At 37.0% G+C, this 22,240-nt stretch overlaps 4 protein-coding genes and 1 pseudogene across 7 annotated transcripts; 3 read left to right on the plus strand and 2 right to left on the minus strand.

The window, feature by feature from the left end:
• The first annotated feature begins 1,006 nt into the window (after positions 1-1,006).
• Positions 1,007-4,274, plus strand: I-2 (phosphoprotein phosphatase inhibitor). Of its 4 annotated transcripts, none has more exons than XM_085739956.1 (6): positions 1,007-1,022; positions 1,100-1,150; positions 2,136-2,214; positions 2,823-2,935; positions 3,309-3,488; positions 3,953-4,274. In XM_085739956.1, the coding sequence occupies exons 3-6, from the start codon at positions 2,210-2,212 to the stop codon at positions 4,129-4,131; spliced, it is 477 nt and encodes a 158-aa protein (XP_085596082.1). In that variant the 5' UTR covers positions 1,007-1,022; positions 1,100-1,150; positions 2,136-2,209; the 3' UTR covers positions 4,132-4,274. The 4 variants fall into 4 exon arrangements, with proteins under 4 accessions (XP_085596082.1, XP_085596080.1, XP_085596083.1 ...); XM_085739957.1 differs by lacking the exon at positions 1,007-1,022 and adding an exon at positions 1,340-1,400 and having other exon boundaries at positions 1,105-1,150; XM_085739954.1 differs by having other exon boundaries at positions 1,018-1,150.
• Positions 4,275-5,334: 1,060 nt separating this feature from the next.
• LOC146958456 (uncharacterized) lies at positions 5,335-6,246 on the minus strand. Its single transcript, XM_085739953.1, has one exon. The coding sequence runs from the start codon at positions 6,181-6,183 to the stop codon at positions 5,461-5,463; it is 723 nt and encodes a 240-aa protein (XP_085596079.1). The 5' UTR covers positions 6,184-6,246; the 3' UTR covers positions 5,335-5,460.
• Positions 6,247-8,189: 1,943 nt separating this feature from the next.
• LOC146958457 (Sugar isomerase (SIS) family protein) lies at positions 8,190-9,007 on the plus strand. The gene has a single exon (XM_085739958.1). The coding sequence runs from the start codon at positions 8,265-8,267 to the stop codon at positions 8,883-8,885; it is 621 nt and encodes a 206-aa protein (XP_085596084.1). The 5' UTR covers positions 8,190-8,264; the 3' UTR covers positions 8,886-9,007.
• Positions 9,008-16,594: 7,587 nt separating this feature from the next.
• On the minus strand, positions 16,595-18,625 carry LOC146958458 (F-box/kelch-repeat protein At3g23880-like; annotated as a pseudogene).
• A 1,021-nt stretch (positions 18,626-19,646) lies between these two features.
• LOC146958459 (transmembrane protein 161AB protein) lies at positions 19,647-21,326 on the plus strand. Its single transcript, XM_085739959.1, has one exon. The coding sequence runs from the start codon at positions 19,688-19,690 to the stop codon at positions 21,047-21,049; it is 1,362 nt and encodes a 453-aa protein (XP_085596085.1). The 5' UTR covers positions 19,647-19,687; the 3' UTR covers positions 21,050-21,326.
• Positions 21,327-22,240: the final 914 nt, after the last annotated feature.

Raw genomic sequence — 22,240 nt, forward strand, 5'->3', positions numbered from 1 at the left:
AAACTGCAGTTGGTTCAGATGTAATCAGATCATTTTCTTGCTCGACCACATGGTTTTGTTTGGTTTGCGGTTTTCATTTTACCAACCGAACCAAACCAAACCAACCGCAACATGATTCGTGAACACCCTTAGTTTTTATAATATGAAAATTATGGTATCCGCAATTCGTGTCTTATCGAATCTATACTCGTGTTACTTATCCTGGCTTGGTAAATAGACACGCAATGTATATAACCTTTGAAAACTCGTACACAATACACATAACTAGGGGTGTTCAAAACCGAAACAGCCCAATAGAAAAACTGCAAACCAAACCAATCCAAACCGAATCCACAAAAAAACGCAGTTGGTTCGGATGCAATCAGATCATTTTCTTGCTCAACCATATGGTTTTGTTTGGTTTGCAGTTTTCATTTTATCAACCGAACCAAACCAAACCAAACCGCAACATAAGAAAAATGTTAATTAAACATATCTCGGCTAGACAATACTCATATAAACTCAATGAAAACTTTATAAAATGACATTTTTTCTCTTGTTAGATTCTTTTTTTACTTTTTAATTAAAAATATATTTATGTGCTACTTGAAATTTTAAAGAATTATAAAATCTTAGACTTTTGCATTTCTTATAAAATAGGATTAGGTTTTGTCCATGTTTTTAACTTGGTCTATGTTGTTGGAAACATTGTAAAATGAAAATGAAATTATAATATTTGATGAAATTTAAAACATTGCTGAAAATATAAATATGTTATTTTTAAGTTTTTTAACTTTATTTTAATGTTGGAAACAAAAAAGTGTATCGTCTCAAAAAAAACTGTACCAACCGAACCAACTCAAACCGCATTGATTTGATTTTGTTTGATCCGAATTTTATTTTTAAAGTAAACTGAACTAAACCACCGCATGTTTTTTTTCATCTTTATAGTTCATATGACTTTTATACTCAAAAATCGAACCAAATCACGCGCGTACACCGCTACACATAACTATAGAAGTCTGGGTTCGAATTTTAGCTCGGTAATTTTGTAATTTTTTTGTTGTTTTGTAACCATTTTTCTACTTTTATATGTTTTATTTACTTGTACGCATTTTAGAACTCTGTAACAGATCCCAGTTAAACACCGCCATTCAATTTCAATTTCAAGGTACAACTCTCTCTCTCTCTCTCTCTAATCATAGCTTCCTCTTTCAATTTTCAATTCGTTCATCTTAGCTTTTTGTTTACCGATAAAATGCACCAAAAATGCTCACTCACTCGCGCATCGCATACTTTCATTTTATTTTTGTTTTTTGTTTTTGCACTGGATCATGATTTTTGTCTTGTTTTATTGAAGAAGAATCACGGGTTTGGATTTAGCATTCTGTGATTGACATGGTTTCTGATGTTCGATTCGGGTATTTTGCATTTCTTATCGTGTAATGCAAATGCTTTCCTATTGCTAATGTTATCTTTGTGGAATCTGTTGATTTTGTATTTTTACAAGAATTTGTTACAAATCATAGTTTTGGATTCGCATATTATAATTGCATGATGCAATATATTATTCATTGGTGGTAATGTGGAATTTCAGGTTGATTAGGATGATGAATATAGTACAGTTTTAAGCTCATATAGAAGAAGTAGGATCAAATGTAATCATATATGTAGGAAAATTGTTAATTGGTCACAAATATTTGGACACATTCGAGAAAAGAATAAAATATGTATATTTTTAAAATAATTAAAAGATATGAGTATGTATATATATGTGTTCAAATGCTTTTGACCATGCAAGAGTTGCTCTCATGTGTAATAGAATAAAATCATCATACTCTTAGTGTTAGTATAGTATGTACCAAAATACGATTCTATCAATGTTACTAAAATTCAATTCAAATCAATGTTACTAGTTGATAGTGCTGGCTATTTCTTTTTGGAATGGTTAGCTTTCTTCTGAAATTCCCTTTCACGCTTCACTGAATTTTCTGTTCACATTCATATTTGTAATTGCTTTGTCATTCTTTAAGTTAATTTCTGCATGGATTTTGATTGACCTTTTCATTCTTTTTATTTCTTGTTTTTTCTTTCTTTCATAGCTTGTGTTTTTGAAGCTCAAGGACTTACAATGTGAACTTTTATGTTGTTCCCAGTTGACAGTGTGACTTGGAACTAGCTTTGCATACATTTGGTGTTTGAACTTTGAAGAGCTCTTCCTTCCACCAAAATGAAGTAATACTACCACTCTGCTTTTGGCAAAATACACCGTAGACCTTTAACTTTATTTCAGATGATGATTTAGTCTTTTATCCCTTTTCAAGTCATTTGGTCCTTTTGATCCGTTTGCATATGAATTTTCAAGCTTCAAATATAGGATTCATTTGCAAACATAGATGAAAGACCATAGATTTGAAGCTTGAAGTTCCATATGCACATGGACCAAAAGGACGTGAAAAAAATATAAATGACCAAATTGTTACTTGAAATTAAGTTAAGAGACCACAAGAGTAATGTTGCCTCTGCTTTTTTATTTATTTATTTTTGTAGGGGTAGGGGTGCGTAAAAGGGTAACTTGGTCTTGTAATAATCCCATCATGAATGAATCTGGGGAAGGGTTTCACCCATTATGGATCTATGTTAGGTTTCCTTTACCTCTAGAAAAAGCTAATTCCACTACTCAAACCTTTAGATGAATTAAATTTGACTTCAGTTTGAACTCCCAGTATTTTGTATATTTTATATAATATATCGTAATAAGATAAACCGAGGAATCTGTTCCTTTTGGATGAACTGAGAAGCAATTGTAGTATTATGAACCTTCGTTTGTTTTATCATTACAGGGGACGTGTGAGATGGGATGAAGTTAATATTGAAAACATTGAAGCAAACAAGCCCGTGAGGCAAAAAATTACCGAGCCTAAGACTCCTTACCATCCTATGCTGGAAGATGACAGTATGTACAGAAGATTAGTTAAACTGCATGTCCTTTAAATTTTCTTTTGTATATCAGAATGAGTCTGTATGGATATCATGCGACTGTCTATTGAATAACATTAGCAGGAAAATAAAAATATTTTTACATCCTTGAACTGTAATGTTGAATTTATCTTCTCATAGTGGGTATTAAATTCAAAACTTCAGTTTGTGTTCCACGCACTTAAGTTTATAAATGAAAAAACTGCTTTACTGGTATAATGCAAGTTTCTGTTCATTGAGTTTGATGAAAATCTTTTTTTGTAATGTTATTGTCAAGCCTGTTCTTTACTTCTAGATTAAAAGCTACTTCATGTGCAGCTACTTTTCATCTGAGTAGCTTAATTTTTTAGGCTCTCAATCTCCTGGAAGAGGAGGGTATGATGAATGTGATGGTGAGAAAACCAACCCAGCAAATGCTGAAGAAAATGCTTTTGATAAAGCGGACTCTTGCAGCAGAAAAAAAACTAGGCAATCTGACGGCTGGACATCATCTGAGGATGAGGCAGATGCAGTAGAACAAAGTGATGAAGGTACTATTACTCATTTAGTGTGTCTAACAAAGATCATTATTGCCATTCCTGCCTATATATATTTGTGCTTCTTATTCAAGAGATGGTGAAAATCGATGAAGTAATAAATGGATTCAACTAATAATATGCTGAAAATAAAATGGATACACATCAAAGCATTGCGAAGCTTAGAATTATATATGTTTATAGGAACATCTTAGCTATCAAATATCAACAATGTATTGAGTTATATTTATCACTTTAAGGCTGCTTCAGACTTCAAGAATGCCTGTATAGCGGTGAGTTTAGAAAATATTAAACAAGTTGATTTTGCATCTGAATAAATTAGGACAGAACATGCATATTTGACCCTCACAGCGACCTTTTTCTGAGAATTTTATTTCATTCTCTGTTGTAGTATATGTAATGAGTCTGGCTTTTTTCAATAATGAATTACCAAACCTGATGTTTTGATTCTAAAACAGATGCAAGTTGTAGATTTAAAGAGCACCGAAGGGCCCACTATGATGAATTCCTTAAAGTTAAAGAACTGAGAAAGCAGGCTGCTCTTGTAGAGAATGGAAGTGACAAGGAGAATAATCATAATACCGCGCTTGCTGAGGAGAAGAAATCCGGCTCATCTTCTCCAGTGAGTGCTAAGTAAAGGAGATTGACATCAGGGGGAAATGCTTCTGTTCAATTCCTACAACTAAGTGTTTATTAAATATTGTTTGATGAATAAAACCCACTTGGTGGTTTCATTACCTTTTGTATTTATGGAAAGGAAATAGCTGACCGTTTAACTGATTTATTGTGTCATTCGTGTATAAATAGCATCTTTTTCCACTTGGTATGTTCGTCGAAACTTACATGATCCGTTTAGACTTGGTGATTTGCTGCATTAGATTCTGTTGAGTGCCGAGTAAACAATGGAACTTTCTCCTGCAAGATTTTTCTAGCAGTGACTGGTGTCTTTTAAAATGGGTTAGAATTGGATGCTTTCAACAATGAAATTAGAAAAATGATACTAGTTTGGCATCCTTTAGTGTGTATAATATATCCAAGAGAGTTGAGATCCGAAGATACAGAGGAAATAAGGTGTTACACCACAGCTCAGAGTTGAATTTACAATTTAGTGTTTTCTTTGACAGAAAGCTGAAGTTAGTTAGACAGTTAATTCCCAGCTATATATATTAGCTAGTGTCAGGTATATTCTCGATAGCTAGTTAAGTTGTAAATAATAACTAAGATGTGATAATCATTTGAAGTTGTGAGTTAATTTCACAATTTATAAGATGTATCGAATAAAAATATGTACAGAAATTTATCTACGACACAAAGTGGTAGATATATGGATTTGCTTAACCATTTGTTAACCTCTTAAATGATTCTCAATTATCTTGCATTTATGTAATCTTACACCTTAGTTAAGGGAGTTACTTTTCCCACCCTATGCCTTTCCTAGCGCGCCCTATTTTTTTCCCAAAATACCCTTCGTCCGGATTATCTATTCCGAACCAGTTCCGGAATACATATTCCGGATTTATTCGTGTAGTTTGACACCATTCACCCTGATGGTTGATGATACCAGTTATAAAAATAGTGGTCCGGATTATATAATCCGAAACGTTAGAGATATTCCGGATTATATAATCCGAAACATGTAAATCACCCCGTTGAAAGTCAACAAAAGGGGGGGTGAACGACAGTTCCGGATTATATAATCCGGAAAGCGTTAAATATGTCCGGGGTTTATAATCCGAAGTGCATCAGTTCAGAGGCAGAAGCCATCTGTTTTGGCTGAGCCTCTGTTTTAGAGCAAATTCAGTCAATGTTTTTGGCCTTTGACCATACGCAAACCAGAAAATCAAATTATAACATCAAAATTAACAACATAATATAATTTTTAAACTTTAATAAAATATCAAAATTATCCAAATGGTACATAACATAATTATCCAAAATATTCAAACAATAAAATTACATAAAATTATCAGTCCCTAATAACTACACCTCTGCTACCACCGCTGCCACCACCTCTGCCACCACCCCTGCCACCCTCAGTAGCTTTCCGACGACGGTAAACTTTGGCATCATGCACCTCTCTCAAGGCATCCTCCAAATGCTGCCATTCCTCACTCCCTTTCGGCACCAGACCGCTTCTCATCACAGCATAGATGTGGTCTCTGATGCGGCTCATCCTACCGCTAAGCTCTAAGTACGCAAGGTCTCCATCATCTTGAGCAGCTCGGGCATCAAGGACCTCACGCTCTGGTGGCTGTGGCACCGGTACCGACATGTATGTAAGAATCATGCGTGGATGAGACACCTGGTAAAACCAGTCGATGTATCCATCTGCTACCTCCACACCATGAACTGCAACCTGTCCCAACTCCTGAGGTGTCAGCGCATAATCAAGTGCACGCTGAAAGCGGTTTGTGATCTCCGCCAAGTTAACATCCACAGGTGCACTCTGAACAGGATGTCTCGGTATGGTCTGAACCCACCCAAACTGGCGAAGCACCCTCTCCGGCAGGTATCTCACCATGCGCTCTCCGCATCTCAGCCATCCAGAGTAAAGGCTGACCCGCTCAAATGGACGTGTCTGACGGTGCTCTCCATATGGGGCCATGACAACCCTCGTCAAATCCAGCGCATCTAGATAGCTCCTGTACTGGTCCACTGTGCCTAAACCATGCAGTGGCACAAAAAGCATCGCGCGTGGGGATACAAATTCTCCACATATCCCTCCCAGACATCCTTGCTGCCCATACCTATGAAGTGATGAAACACCCAAGCCTGCACCAAAGACAACCACATATAAATATACAAACCATATACACTTAAAAAAAAATAAAACATAGTTCTTAATTTATACCTGCAGCAAACTCAGGTATCCTGCCACCTAACTGGTGTTCCAACGTGCAGCATTGTTGAGCTCCTTATACAACTGAGTTAGTGCCGCAGCTCCCCACGAAAAACCAACACAAATATCAAGGTCTCTGAAGTACTTCAGGTAGACAACATGGACATTCCACTGGCTTTTGTCACTGAAGATCGTGATGCCCACCAAGTACAGCAAATATATGCGGAAAGCCTGGTCCCGCAACCTCTCCACCTCCTCAGTCACACCATACTCCTCCACCAAATCCCTCTGCTCCTTCAACCGCTCCTTGAATATCATCTCCAAGTAGTTAAATCTGCAATGTGCACCTTTGGTCTTCTCGATCTCTTTGAGTGCATCACCCATATCAGACCCCAAGTACTCCACCATCCATTCCACTGCCTCGTCCCGTGTTATGGACCCGTGGGATAGGAGCATGCCGTCAATGGGGATATGCAGCAAAGCGGCCACATCATCAAGTGTGACCGTCATCTCCCCAAACGGAAGGTGGAAGCTGGAAGTCTCCTCGTGCCACCTCTCTACGAAAGCACATATCAGCCCATGATCAATAATCGTGTAGCTCGTATCCTGGAGCCAACCAAGGCCTGTGCGACGCAATCTGCTCTCCCACCACCGTGCAGCCATGATAGGTCTGGTATCATCATCATGCATCGCCTCTATCTTCTTTCCGTTGTTGATGCATTTTAATTTTCCACGCCACTGCATATATTTAAAATTAATAAAGTGAGTTTAAACAGTACATAAACAGGCAGTTCCAAATATAAATCATATATAAAGTGAGTTTAACAATGCATACCACGCCATCAGCCGCCTTCCTGGCCACGTGCACATGATACCTCCATAGCAGGTCAGTCTGGTGTGGGCCACCGGGATAGTCCTGTAGTGGCTCAGGGTCCACCACCTTCTCCTTCTTCTTTCGCCTTTGCTGTGGCTCGGCATCTTCCATCTCCTGGTCCATACCCTGTAGCTCCTCCTCAAGCTCCTGCTCCTCCATATGCTGCAATTCCACATCAGCATCAGCCTGCTCCTGCTCCTGCTCCATATACTGTTGATGCTCGACATCAGCATGGCGTCCTCTACCACCCCGACGCCTCGGACGAAGACCACCTTCCTCCTGCATCCTTCGAGAACGCTCTCTCCTATGGGAAGCATGCCCTGCCTCTCTTACGCGTCGGGTATCTGATGTTGAACCTTCTGTAAAATTCAAATTAGGGTAATCAACAATAACAATCAAACAGCACAAAACAGAAACAAAACAACGTTCTGGGTTACTCCGGATTTCGTAATCCGGAGGAGCAACAACCTAGTCCGGAAAACGAAATCCGGATTTCATTCGAACGAAATTCAAAAAAAAAATACGAACTAATTGAACTTGCTTGTGTAGAGAAATCGAACTTACCTTCCATGATGCTTGACAAGGGTTGAAATGCGGTGCTTTTGAGCAAGAAAACTCCAAATTTGGTCAAGATTTTTGGTGTCCGGATTTTGGGATAATGTAGAGAGAGAGAGAGAAGTGAAACTGTAAAACTGTAACAATGGGGGGTGAAGTTCCTTTTATACCTCGCAACTGTCCGGATTATATAATCCGGAGATTTTACCTATATTTCGGATTACATAATCCGGATGGTATGTTTGTAATTTGCGTAGGGCGCGCGAGGAAGCCATAGGATGGGAAAAGTAAGGAGTTAAGTTTGCGAAAAAAAATATGTACAGAAGTTTGATATCTTGTATATGTTTAGTTTTTTATTAAAAAATGTATATATATGTATTTGTTGAAGTGTCACAAAAATAAATCAATTCTCTGTGGCCCTCAGACATAGACAGAATGGAATAAAAACAAAACACAGTCACAGATAAAACGTCATAGTGTGGTGAGAGAAGAAAGTAAAGTAATGGCTTCTTCTAGTTCTATTTCTCAAGAAGATATGGCTTCAATGGCCACACAAATCTGCAACCAAATATCCTCCATATTTTCAACCCCCACTCATCCACACCCACCTCCTCTCGACCTCTTAATCACCGAACTCTCCACCATCTCCTCTCAAAACGGCCGTGTTTTCCTCTACGGTGTTGGTCGTGAAGGCATAATGCTCAAAGCCTTCTGCATGCGCTTAGCCCATCTGGGCCTCTCAGCTCACCTAGTCTTCGACATGACCACTCCTCCAATCACCACCAATGATCTCCTCATTGCCTCCGCTGGTCCAGGCGGCTTCTCCACTGTCGATGCTATATGCTCGGTAGCACGATCAAACGGTGGAAGAGTGCTTCTTCTGACTGCTCAGCCAGAGATAGGGTCCTGTGTGAAGCATGCTAGTGTGGTGGCTTACGTGCCTGCAAAGACTATGGCGAATGATAAGGGTGAAGGGGATGTGAAATCAAGACCGTTGCTTCCAATGGGGAGTGTGTATGAAGGTGCACTGTTTGTGTTGTTTGAGATGGTTGTGTATAAGTTAGGGGAGATTTTAGGTGAGAGTCCTGAAGCCGTTCGATCGCGTCATACTAATCTGGAATGAAATTGTATTAGCCTTTTGACTTTTGCTGTATGTTGTGGTAATGTGAATTACTTTGTATAAATGGACATGTTTGTAAAATGAGAGAATAAATTGGATAAATATTAGTCTATCTATCCTCAAAATTTTATGAATAGCTTACTTGCCATGACAAATAAGTTAATTATAACCAAGTAATTTGACTCACGTGGTTAACAAGCTCATCAAATGACGAATCGTTTGGAAGAGGTTGAAACCCCGAAAAGAAGAAAGTATAGCAAAATTTAGGTGAGAAATAACACACAAAGGATTCGAACATGAAAGCGTCTTTGGAGACTCCATTGACAGTACTATTAAGAGGTATGGAATTTGAAAGCTTGATAGTTATAATGTCGCACTTGATGGTGATGAGTCATATTACGAAATAAGATATTATGATAGACTTTACCAACAAGTTTAAGATGAGAATAATATTGCAGTGACAGAATCAGAAAACACTACTGTCAAAAAGATAAGTAAGACTTATAAAAATGCATTTAAAGCCTTTGCATATAAAGACACTATGATTGAAGGGAAACCTACCAACATAGTTCTAATAGTTGGTGGTGCCTCAAGGGCAATGTCAAGAAACTTGGGAAAGATGAATCAGATTTGATCTACAAGTTGGAACTTTGAATGGAGATACCATGTTTGTGGTGATACCCTCGAAATCTAGTTTCAAAGTTTTACTTGGAAGAGATTGGATTCATGCAGTGGGGGCAATATCGTTGAGTCGACCATCCGTCATTTTTTTTCCTGGAATGATGCTGATAAAGTAGAAGCTGTCAAAGCAGACGACAATCCTAGCAAATTGCAACAGTTATATTTAGATTTTAAAATGTATGATCCATAACTGAAACTTGTTGAGAAAGAAGAAGGGAAAATTGATGAAGATGCCTTGAGTGCATGTGTCTTAATTCAATTTGAGATCAAATTGATAGATCAGGCGGAATTGGAACGACCAAACACCAATAATGATTTAATCACAAGAATAGTTTGATCTACTGACTGACCAAGTCGACAAATAAATAAACACACACAAACAAATACATGTTGGCTAATTGTATAATTGCTAATGAACCTCTTAAGTTTTTTTGGTATTATCATATCCCTGGTCCTTGTAGAGATTTACCGATAAAATATACCAGTTTCTAGCCTTCGTCGTTTTCTCGAATTAGGGCCGCATTGATTGCTTATGCTGCTCCTTACATGTATATCAACAGGATCTTGCCTTCGATTGGTCGAAATAGGACATGTGGTTGTGATTACGCCTGCTTGAGTCGGCAGGTCCGTTCCTAGAGTTTTACGGGCCTTAGGCATACTATGAAAAAAGGGCCCTTACATAATACATCATAATTTTTTTAGCTCATTGTTGTGTTTTTTTAGCCCTTCATTTCGGTTTTTTATTTCGCTTTTCACTACCAAATAAATGTTTTTTAGACAACATCTGAAAATAAATTAAATACTTTATATACACCAAAACAAAATAAAATATCGTAGAAGTAGAGAAAAATAGCACATGCGAAGTAGACTGAAATTTTAGCACCCCATTTTCAACTAAAATAGAATTTGCTTTGTTATGAAAATTATCCCAATTTCTTGGATAATAAATATCGTCGATATTTTTAATATTAGTGAAGCACATTATTAGGAACAAAGGGCCCAAAAAAATATCACCAATTTCTTCGATAATAAATTTTCGAGCATATTATTAAGAACAACCAATTTTTTTTATAGGAGGGTGTATATAGAAATTTTTGTGCTGCATGGGATATATATATAGCAAATCTCACTAAAAGGGCCAAAAACATTAACAGATTTCAGCCCATTCATATATCATGTCAAATTTTGGGCCTTTTGAGATAATTTTGCTATATATACCCCCCAAAATAAAATATTTCTATATGCACCCCCCACCTTAAATTTTTTTTGCCCCCTACCGGTAAGGGCCCTAGGCTGTCGCACTCGCGGCCTATGCCCTCGGGCCGGCCCTGTGAGTCGGGTTAGTGTTGTCTCACCCTCTTCTGACAATTCAAATGTAATTACTTTGCTCAGTAATTTGAAGAATAAATGAGTGTGCTAAACGGATTTCGCTAAGAAACAAGAAAGTGTTGTTAATAATCTGTTCAACGTTTGTATTGTCTTTTTTGAGTTTGCAATAGGTGTTTCGGTGAAGCCCATGCATTTGTCTAGATTTGCCTGCACACACCCTGATTCCTCTTTCTGTTATATAGAAACCGTGGAATTTGCCAACACGCACCCCGAACATACATTTCTCTTGATTGTCTCTCATGTTGTATCTACGACCCTGCTAGAAGACTTTGCTGAGGTGGACGGTGTGATCTACATCCTCTTTGTATTTCACGATCATATTGTCCATGTAAATTCGAACATGTGTCATATTTGGTTTTTGAAACACATTGCTTTTGACAATTAATAAAATTCTTTAGTCATTGAAACATATTATGATTTTTTTGGTATCACATCATTTCTTTAATCAAATTTACTGCAACTCCAGGGACTTATTAGGTACGTAAAAGGGCCACTTCTCAACAAACGTCCACTTAAATAGCACCGAACCTCCATCAATATTGTTTTAAAAGTAAAGTATAAGCTATGCATAATTAAATTAAGAGAAGTATGTGGTAAACAATTAGTAACACACAAATTTTTGAGTTCTTTTCCACATTACAGCAATGAAAATCGTATTAATTTACAACTGTTCTCTGCAAAATCAGGAAAAATCAAATAAACTTGTCTTAAAAATTTAATGAACTATGCTACAAACAAGATTGAAGAGGCTCTACCTCTCCAACAAGCACACCAATTTTTGAGTTCTTTCCACAAACATTAACACACTGCAGTTGCCAATTTTGAGTACTTTGGCATAGTTTTTAGTTTTTGCTGTTTAATTTTTATTGGATGAAATCATTTTTTAGGTGAAATCATTGTTGTTGAACTATATATTTATGTGCTGTGATGAAATCTTTAACTTAAATAGGAAATGCACTGCCTTGAACATTAAGGTATAATAAGTTATGAAACTATATTGTTACATGAATAATGATAAACCGTGGTTGGATGGGGTTCCTTTTGAGCGCCTTTCCGAGTTGGAGTGTGGGAGGTTGGTGGAGCCTTTTGCGAGAGAAGAGATTGAGGTGGTGGTGAAGGAAAGTGATGGGAACAAAAGTCCGGGTCCCGATGGTTTTAATTTTGCATTTGTGAAAGACTTTTGGTATTTGATAAAAGATGAGGTGCGTATGTTGTTTGACCAATTTCATGCGAATGAGGTGGTGCCGAAAAATATGTTGGCTTATTTTGTGGCGTTGATTCCTAAGGTGACATCCCCGATATCTCTAAAGGAATTTAGGCCAATATCTTTGTTAGGAAGCCTTTATAAGATCCTTTCTAAGGTATTGGCTAAAAGGCTAGCCGGGGTGATGAATTCCATTATATCATCGTCACAAACGGCGTTTATTAAAGGGCGGAATCTTGTGGATGGGGTGTTGGTGGTGAATGAAATTGTGGATTTTGCTAAGCAAGCGAAAAGACAATGTTTAATTCTTCAGGTGGATTTTGAGAAGGCATATGATTCCGTGGATTAGGGTTGTTTTGGTTTATATGATGAGGAGGTTTGGTTTTCCCACTAAGTGGATTGCGTGGATGAAGGCTTGTGTGTGCGGGGGAAGTATGTCGGTCCTTGTTAATGGTAGTCCGACGGAACAAATTGACATTCAAAGAGGTCTTAAACAAGGGGATCCGTTGGCACCGTTTTTGTTTTTATTGGTGGCGGAGGGTTTTAGTGGGTTGATGAGGAATGCGGAGAGACGTAATTTGTTTGAAGGTTTCGACTTCAAGAGGGAAGGTATGGTCATTTCGCATCTTCAATATGCGGACGACACTCTTTGTATAGGGAAGGCAACGGTGGCGAACCTTTGGACGTTGAAAGCTTTGCTTAAGGGCTTTGAATTGGCGTCGGGTCTAAAGGTGAATTACTTTAAAAGTTGTTTGATAGGGATCAATGTGCCAAGAGACTTTTTAGAGATGGCTTGTAATTTTCTTAATTGTACGGAGGGTAGTCTACCTTTCAACTACTTGGGGTTACCAATCGGTGCTAATTCTAGAAGATTGTCTACTTGGGAACCTCTTTTGGAGCATGTGGCCAAAAGGTTGAATTTGTGGGGGAATAAGTTTATTTGCTTTGGGGGGCGTATTGTGCTTCTTAATTCGGTGTCGAATTCTATACCTATTTTCTATCTTTCCTTCATGAGAATGCCGGTAAGTGTTTGGAAAAAGTTGATTAGAATCCAAAGGGGTTCCTTTGGGGAGGTGTTTCGGGAGGGAAGAAAATTAGTTGGGTGAAATGGAGTACGGTGCGTCAACCGAAGGAGAAGGGGGGTCTAGGTGTGAGGGATATAAGGGTGGTGAACCTTAGCCTTTTGGCAAAGTGGCGATGGAGGGTAATTCAAGGTGATAATTTGTTATGGAAGGAGGTCCTTTTAGAGAAGTATGGTAATTGTGTTGGTGGTATTTTGGAAGATGGGAGGGCGGTTTCGCCTCATCATGCGTCGAGGTGGTGGCGTGAAGTGGTGTTGTTAGACGAAGCCGGGGGTTCGAAATGGTTCAATTCGGAGGTGGTTAGAAAGGTGAATGATGGTGTGGACACAAGCTTTTGGAATGTGGTGTGGAGGGGTAATATGGCGTTCTGTCATAAGTACCCACGTCTCTTTGCGATGTCAAATCAAAAAGAGGCGAAGGTGGCGGATATGTTGGTGGATACCGAGTTAGGGAAGGAGTGGAATTTTTCATGGAGGCGTAGGTTTTTTGTGTGGGAGGAAGGTATCCTTGGCGATTTGATGGAGGACTTGAATGGTCATAGATCGTCGGGTGGTGCGGATAGGTGGAGTTGAAGGTTGGAGGAAGATGGGTGTTTCTCGGTGAGATCAATGTATAAGAAATTGGTTTCGGTGATGAGTCCGATGGAACCAAAAGAGGCTGATTAAGCGAAGGTTTTCGCGCAAATTTGGAAGAGTCTGACGCCTTCTAAAGTGGTGGCTTTCTCTTGGAAAGTGCTTCTTAATAGGATCCCTGCTAGGATAAATCTTTCTCGTAGGAATGTGGTGCCTCCAAACGCTCCATTAAATTGTGTGATGTGTGGCGTGGTCGATGAATTGGTGACTCATTTGTTTTTGCATTGTGGGGTTGCGAGACTAATTTGGGAGGATTTGTTGTGGTGGGTGCAAGGGAGTTTTATAATGCCTCCTAATCTATTCGTTCATTGGGCTTGTTGGGATGACATGGCATCGAATAAGAAGGTTAAGAAGGGTTTCAGACTCATTTGGCATACGGCGTTGTGGGTTATTTGGAAAGCGAGAAATGATTGCATCTTCAATGATGGTGTCATTAGGGGTGCGGAGCTAGTAGAGGAAGGCTCTGTTTGGTAAAAATAGCGGATAACTGATAAGGTAGCTGATAGCTTTTAGCTGATAGCTTATAGCTGATGACTGATGACTGATAGCTGATAAGCTAACTAAAGTGTTTGGTAAAACTAACGGTTCAATTAGCTGATAAATGTAAAATGACATAAAGGGCATTCTTAGTTCATACTAATAAATTTATTTTCAATTCATAATAAAATTTATTCTGTAAAAAAAATCATAATTAAATCTATATCAATTAATATAAATTTATTTTAAAAGGACATTTTAATTTATAATATAAATTAATTTTTATTAGCTAAAATTTATATTCTATTAAGTGTTTATACGTTATAAAAAATGTTAAACATAATAAAAAACACCTAATGTATTATCATATTTTTTAATTGACTTACCAAGATGTATTATCTATAAATAATATTATCTAAAAATATGTAGCTTTCATAAGAGGAAAAAAAATTACCAACACGTGTTGTTAAGTTATCGTGAAAAAAAAGGTTATCGTAAGACAAAAAAAAATACAAAAAAATCTATACACAATGTTATGACGTTATCGTAAAAAAAATAAACATTGGAGAATTATCGAGTAATTTAATGCAATGGTTAAATGCAATTACCAAAATATTAATTATAAAGGATAAAGTTGAATTTTACTTTGAAAAATAAGGGTAAAAATGGAAGAAAAAATGAGAAGCTAAAAGCTATAAGCTCAAACGCTACTTGAAGTAGCTTCTAAAAAATAGCTTATAAGCTCCTAAAATAAGCTATAAGGTCGTTGTAAAAAGTGTTACCAAACAGAGCTATTTTTTGTCAGACGAGCTTATAAGCTATGAGCTAAAAGCTAAAAGCTCTTTTTTGGTGTTACCAAACAGAGCCGAAATAAAAGTGCTATCTTGGCGGTGGAGTCTTATGCGTCTAAAGATCTCGGCTTGCTTGTATTATGAATGGTTGTGGAACCCGAAGGATTGTCTTTTGCGGTAAATTTGGAGGCTGGTGTTGTTCCTGGTTTTTGCTGTTTGTGGATGCTGGCTATGTGCAGCGGTTTCTGTATCTGTTTTGAGGGTGCAGCTGTTGGTTTGTGTTGTTGCTGCTGTGGGGTTCCGGTTCTGTCTTGGTGTTCAGCTGCAGGCTGCTGTTATAACCACTGTTGGTTGCCTGTTTTTTGGCGCTTTTGTATTATGTTACGGGCCTGTTGTGTGGGTGGTTTTAGTTGTTATAGCAGCAGTTAGGTGTTGTTTTTCTTAGCTGTTTCTTTCCGAGTTTCGGACCCCTTGTATTTGTTCCGTTTTTAGCGTTCTTAGGTGCTTCTTACACCTAGTCCTGCTTAATAAATTTAGCTGATTAAAAAAAAAAAACATGAATAATGATAAACACACTCTCTCCAGCACCCACATCCCAACACGCATAATTTGGTGGAACCCATATGAATTAGAACCAATAGCAGAGGTTGTGTTACAGAAAGCGGACATTTGGAATATGTTTAGCTATTATTTAAGGTTGATAAACACATTCACCTGTTTTATATCCCATTCAACTTCACATGTATATGTATGCTGCGTTTTCTTACTTTTATATTATAATAACTTAATCATTCGAAAGATCTCTTAGTATGAAGGAAAAGACTAAGAAAACGAACCTGCAATCTCTCACTTTTGAGGAAGAGTGGTGTTCAATGTTCTAAATCTTTATTTAAACTCGTATCCTAGTCCATCTAATTAACATACAAATGAAAATAACAAAGCAATTTCCCAAGCTGCAAATTTCATTCACTGTTAATTAACAATGATCCATGAACTTGCCAACACTTAAAACAAACATAACATCAAATAAAATAACATAAACATGCTCAAAACAAACATAACTTAAAATTATATAAATAAACAAAAATAAGATAAAAGTTTGGATTGAATCGCATACTTAAGTGACATAGCACATCGTCTACATCTTAAATATTATTCCCTCCGTTCCTTTTTAATTGTCAATTTTAGAGAAAAAATTTGTTCCTATTTAACTGTCACCTTTAAAGTTCAATGCAACATTAAATATTGTTTACCAATATTACCCTTAGATATTTATTGCAGAGAGAGAAAATCAAATGAAATATTAAATTAATAAGGTCAATATAGTAAAAGTAAAAACAATTGTATCAAAACTCAAAAGTAGTAACATTCATTGATTGTCTTGGTTGGTGTAAAATGTAAAAATGTGACAATTAAAAAGGAACGGATGTAGTATAATTAAGGTGATATCAAACTTTCAACATAGACTTTTGAATCTACCCAACTCATGAAGTCTTTCAGGCAACGGTATTTCTTGATAAGATTCCTTCCCCAAATGAAGAGAAACAATGGTAGACAAGCCATTCAAATCATAATATGTCAACCAATTAACTGTGCCGCTTATGAATATTCCCAGTTGACCATAATAAGGAATCATAGCAGGGAAGTCCTTAATCCTACTCCAAGAGTCTGTGCCCAAAGTATGAACTTTAACTTGATTTTTGCAAGGAAAGCCGAAAGAATGTCAATCATAACAGAACACACTAACAACCTTGTAATTATCAATGAAAGGATCATAACCAAAAACATATCTGGTTAAACCATCTTCTTGTGGAATTTCTAAAGTGGGTAAATTCTTTACTTTTCTAATGCAAGGGTTCCACAGAACAACTTGACGTTTATTGATTACGAAAAAAAAGGAGACCATCGCAAGAAGCAATTAGGGCGTCCCGATAATTTGGAATACTGGGAGAGTAATCAAGTTGTGTGGCTTTAGATGTGAAAATAGATTGGATTGGAACAGAATCAAGTGGATAAGACATAACCCTTAACTCTTTTGGGCGGGTCCATGTCGTTGTGATGAGATGGCGACATTTGGTTGACATGCTAAGGTGTTTCTTGGCAAATTTGGGATCATTTGCGATTAGAGAATTCCACGACTTACATATGCAGCGGAGTTGTAGAAGAAACTTGACCGAGAGTCTACACAATATTATGATGTGCTGTGTTATTAAAAAAGGATAATGTGAGTGTGAGAGAGAAATGAATGAATATGACTTATATTATTAGAGTAATGATATTTTGACATCCATTTAATGACAACTTTGTTGACAACCTTGTTTTTCTCACTTCTTATTGGTCAAAAACAATGGAGAGAGAAAAAGGAAGAGAGATGATAACAATATCATGTGAGTATGAGAGAGAAAGTTGTCCAAAAGTTGTCAAAAAATGGTTGTCAAAATATCATTTCTCATATTATTATGAGTAGTGTTATTTGAAGAACCATTTCTTGTGACAACCTTTTGGACGGGTTAAGATCCTCTCCATTTGTAATTTGTTCCATTTGTTGCAATTTGAAGAGAGATAGACACAAAAAAATAAGTGGTAGGTCCTATCACTAAGTGGATCCCACCATCATTAATTTTTGTGTGTCTATCTCTCTCCAAATTGCAACAAATGAAACAAATTACAAATGGAGAGGATCTTTACCCCTTTTGGACAACTAAATTATACAAAGAAATTTAGGTAGTGACACAAAAATCAAAACAATAGAGAGAGAAAGTAAAAAGATAATGTGAGTGAGAGAGAGAAAATTGTCACAAAAGTTGTCAAAAAGTGGTTGTTCAAATATCATTTATCTATTATGATACAGTACCCCTATTAAACACGGTGGCGTTTAGGGTGGGGAAGGGAAAGATTTTCCCACCATGGGAAAATAGAATCTAACCATTAGATTTAAGATCTTATCGTAGTCTCTCCACACTACATTTTTTCCACTTTGTCTTCAAGCTCTCAACATTCAAACAACCCAGGAAAAAAAAATCTCACACTTCATAACACTTAACAGTTTCACACAAATAATTCATAACTTCTGTAACTCAAAATCACACTCCACATCAAAATCATTCACAACAGTTAAATCTCAGCAAAAACAACTAAAATTAAAAATTGAAAAAATAAATAAAAAAGAAAAAAGGAGTTCACGAAGAGGATGAATAAGAAGAACAGTACGAGAGATCTGGGAAGAGAAATGAAGCGGCGTGGCGGTTGATACTAGCGAGGCGAGATCCAAACGAAACACTGGAGATGTCGTATTGGATAAGGCGGTAAACGTCGATGACGGAGTCAAAGAGAAATCACGGTTGCGAGGTTTTCGTGGTGACGTGGACATGGGTGGATCGTAGCTTCGGATCCAGTTTTCAACATCAAACAAGAAAACAAGTTTTAAAACACATATTTTACAGTCTCTCAATACTAATCTCATTTCCTTATCCTTCTTCTTCCTCATTTTAAATCTTGTTTTCCACTTTACTTTCAACAACAACAACAACAATGGATTTTTGTGTCCTGTTTATTAATTTTATCATAGTTTCTGTCATCAGTTGAAAGTCAAAAAATTTTTGAAGTAAAGTTGAAAGTCAAAATTGAAATCAATTGAAAGTCATGGGTGTTAAGTAGCAATGCCGTGAAGATGTGTTGTTGTGTAGAGATAGTTTGTTTGGAATCATGTATCTGGAAAAAGGCACACACATGTGGAAGAAAGTGGAAAAAAATATAATGTGGAGAGACCATCATAAGATCAATATTCCTTTTGTATCTAATGGTCAAAATCTATTTTCCCATGGTGGGAAAATCTTTCCCTTCCCCACCCTAAGGCTTTGTTTGGATGCAAAAAGGAAAGAAAGTAAAAGGAAAGAATGTTTAAGGAATGAAAGTGAGTGGAATGAGAGAGGAAAGTAAGATGATTTTTTGGTTGTTTGGTATGAGTGATTGTGAAAAGAAAGTGAAAGGAAAGAATGATGTGTTTTTTATTGAATGTCATAAATACCCTTATATATAATTATATGAATGATGTAAGCAAGAACAAATTAGGAGGAGCCAAAAAAATTGAAGTTGTCGTCCCCCCTTATATATAATATATAGGAAAGAATAAATTATTTTTATTAGAAAAAAATAGAACCAAAAAAAAGTAGAAAAATAAACATATTTTATTCATTTTAGATTTGGTAAAACAAAAGAAAACATGCCTCAAAAGCAAGGGCAGTATTGTCATTTCATGGAATTTGGTATTCATCCCCAACCTTTCCGTGCATTCAAGGTGGGAAAGTTTTCCTACCTGGGTCCCAGCATAAAACTTTCTTTCCTTACCTTATTCCTGGCAAACCAAACAATGGAAAACAGAATATTCTTCAATCTTTCTCTCCTTCCACTTTCTTTCCTTATAGTTTCTCTGAAACCAAACAGACCAAATGCCACCATTAAACACTTGTCTTCATATAAGTAACAAAGCCTCCAAGTAACGCCATTTCACCACCTCCGTTAACACAATACAACAAAAGAGCAAATCACAATGCTTGAGTTCGTTCTATTCTACAAGAATCCATTACTCCACGCATCACTCTCCATAATCCTCGCTTTAACCCTATCCTTCTTCAGAATCCCAATCCTCTTCCTCTACGCTCTTCAAACCTACATCCACCCCGATTCTCAGCCCCAATCCAATGGCCTCAAAGCCGCCATTCGCCGCCCCGGCACCGACGGAACCACCACCGAGCTCCGAAAGAGGAACAAGTCAAAGGAAAAACCCGATTTCGACGAAAGCAATGCTCAGATCTTTAGGATAAGGCTTGATCAAAGTCACCTTCAATCTCGTCTTTATATTGATCAGTATTGTGTTGCTTTCACTGTTTCTTTTGTTACCCTTTTCGCTATTTTGCTTCAGATGTTTTTGGACTGTGATGACAATAATGGGTTGTTGGCAAATGGGGTTTTTGTTCCGATTTTGTTATCAATTTTGAGTCTTTATACTTGGGGGATGTTGTTTGTTAAGGTTACTTTTGAGAGATCTGCGTCGAGGAGATCGGAGAAGCAATTAAGCGTTGTTTTTGGGGTTTTGGGGGTTTTTCTAGGGCTGTTTTTTGTTCCTGAAGTTGCTTCTTTGGTTTTGGATTTTGATTTTGGAGTTTCTGTTGATGGGTTTTGGAGGGTTTTGATATCTGTGATGATGGGTTGTCTTGCTTGTTTTATGTTCATTCCTGCTATAAGAAGTGCAAGATCTTTTTGGCTTGGAACTGATCAGATTCGTTGCAATTTGTCGATGATAACTTGTGGATTCTTTAACCGAACGATCTTGTATACGAATCAAATCTTGCTTATTTTTGTTGCTTTGATGTGGATTACCCCGTTGGCTGAGATTTTTGTAAACAAAAACTACAATAACAGTAAGGGAAATAGTGCAACAAGGAGTGGAGTTGGTAATGCTGAGAGAGTGGTAGGGAATGTAGGGTTCTTGCCATCTGATTTTGATAACTTTAGGCTCTGGTGCTTGTTGGGATCGAGTTTGTTGCAGATTGTGGCGTTAAGGGCGAACCTGCAAATGTATCTTAATGAAGCTTTGTTGTCTTGGTACCAAAGGCTTCATGGTGGCAAGGTTCCTGAGTTGGATTACAGTAGAGCGAAGATGTTCCTGCATAATCACTATTTGTGTCTTGTGGTTTTGCAATTTCTTGGCCCTCCTGTGTTGGTACTTATCTTTCTTGGCTTGTCTCAGATTGATGGTCCTTCCCTTGGAAATTTTCCATTGGCATTGCCTAGCTCTGCTTTTTTCAAGGCGGTTGCATTGTTTTTGGCTTGGTGGGTGACCTTTCTGTGGGCAATATTCTCTTCAGCTATCCTTTTGCTACATCGTCATTGTATTTTGTATGTTTCTTGAACCTTTGTTTTCTAACACGCAATTTCATTGGGTGAGCCTTTTGTTGTAAGTTGAACACATTTTTTTAGAGTTTTGAGAAGAGTGAGAAGATTATTGGATTTATAGCATAAGTTTTGCAGGTTAGTCTACTCATTATGATTCTTTAGTTAACTTCGATACATTCAAATATGACTGACTTGTATGTTGCTGTTGTACTTGCTATTTGATATGAGAATCATATACATTAAACTGACTATAGAAAATCAAAATTATATGGTATTTCACATTCCCTCCAAAATTTTGTGCAAAATTACACAATTATTATTCGTAAGTTAGAGTTAGATATTATGTATGAGACTGTGCTAGAATCAATTGCCGGCTCATCATGCTATTAATGGGCAAGCCCAGCACCCTGTATAAGCCATTATTGTACTTTCCTTTAACTAAACCTTGTCATGTTTATTCATCACCTTTTTTTGACCTTTTGTAGTCTTACTCTTTTTCGAGACCATGTTTCATATTTATGCTGGAAACAATTTAGATGGTATTATTTTAGTTATTTTTGTGTCCAATTATAGCATTGCCATATCTGTGCCGTCAGCTGCTTTCTTTCTTTGCCTACATGACAACAGTGAATGAAAAATGGAAATAAAGTAAAGTCCGGGCTTGAGTGTTAAATTGTTTCAAGATTTATGTTAGTTGTACTTATATATAATATATATTGCATGCATGATAGATTCATTGCGGTGCATTTGAGTATAATTATGAACACTAGAAGTGTAGGTAACATATTATTTAGTTTTGGAATTGTGTTGAATACATAAATAAACAAATAACTATTATATCCCAGTGTAAATTTATTGGCCCATCATTTTCTGCTATAAGAGTAGCCAGTGTGTAAACGGAGACTTGAAACCTATGTATTTTGAGGTCTTACTTTTGCAATATGATTTCCATTCATAATAATAATTGATTCTGTGTCTGCAATGCATAGTAAACGTATCACATGGTCCACGCTGTTGGTATAATGTCTGTACACATGACGCACTGCTTCTGTGTTGCACATTGGTGGCACTCAAATGCTGAAATCAACTCACTATTGTAGAATTATAATTGAGAGGCTGTCTTCAATTGTTATGGTATTATATATTTATGCTTGCATGTTCATCAAGGATTTAAAGAGCTATTTTCATTTAGAGTAGTGCTTTTTTG

This window comes from Medicago sativa, chromosome 1 (assembly GCF_051527215.1).
Source record: "Medicago sativa cultivar Bolivia chromosome 1, Bolivia_mono, whole genome shotgun sequence".
NCBI classification, from domain to species: Eukaryota; Viridiplantae; Streptophyta; class Magnoliopsida; order Fabales; family Fabaceae; genus Medicago; species Medicago sativa.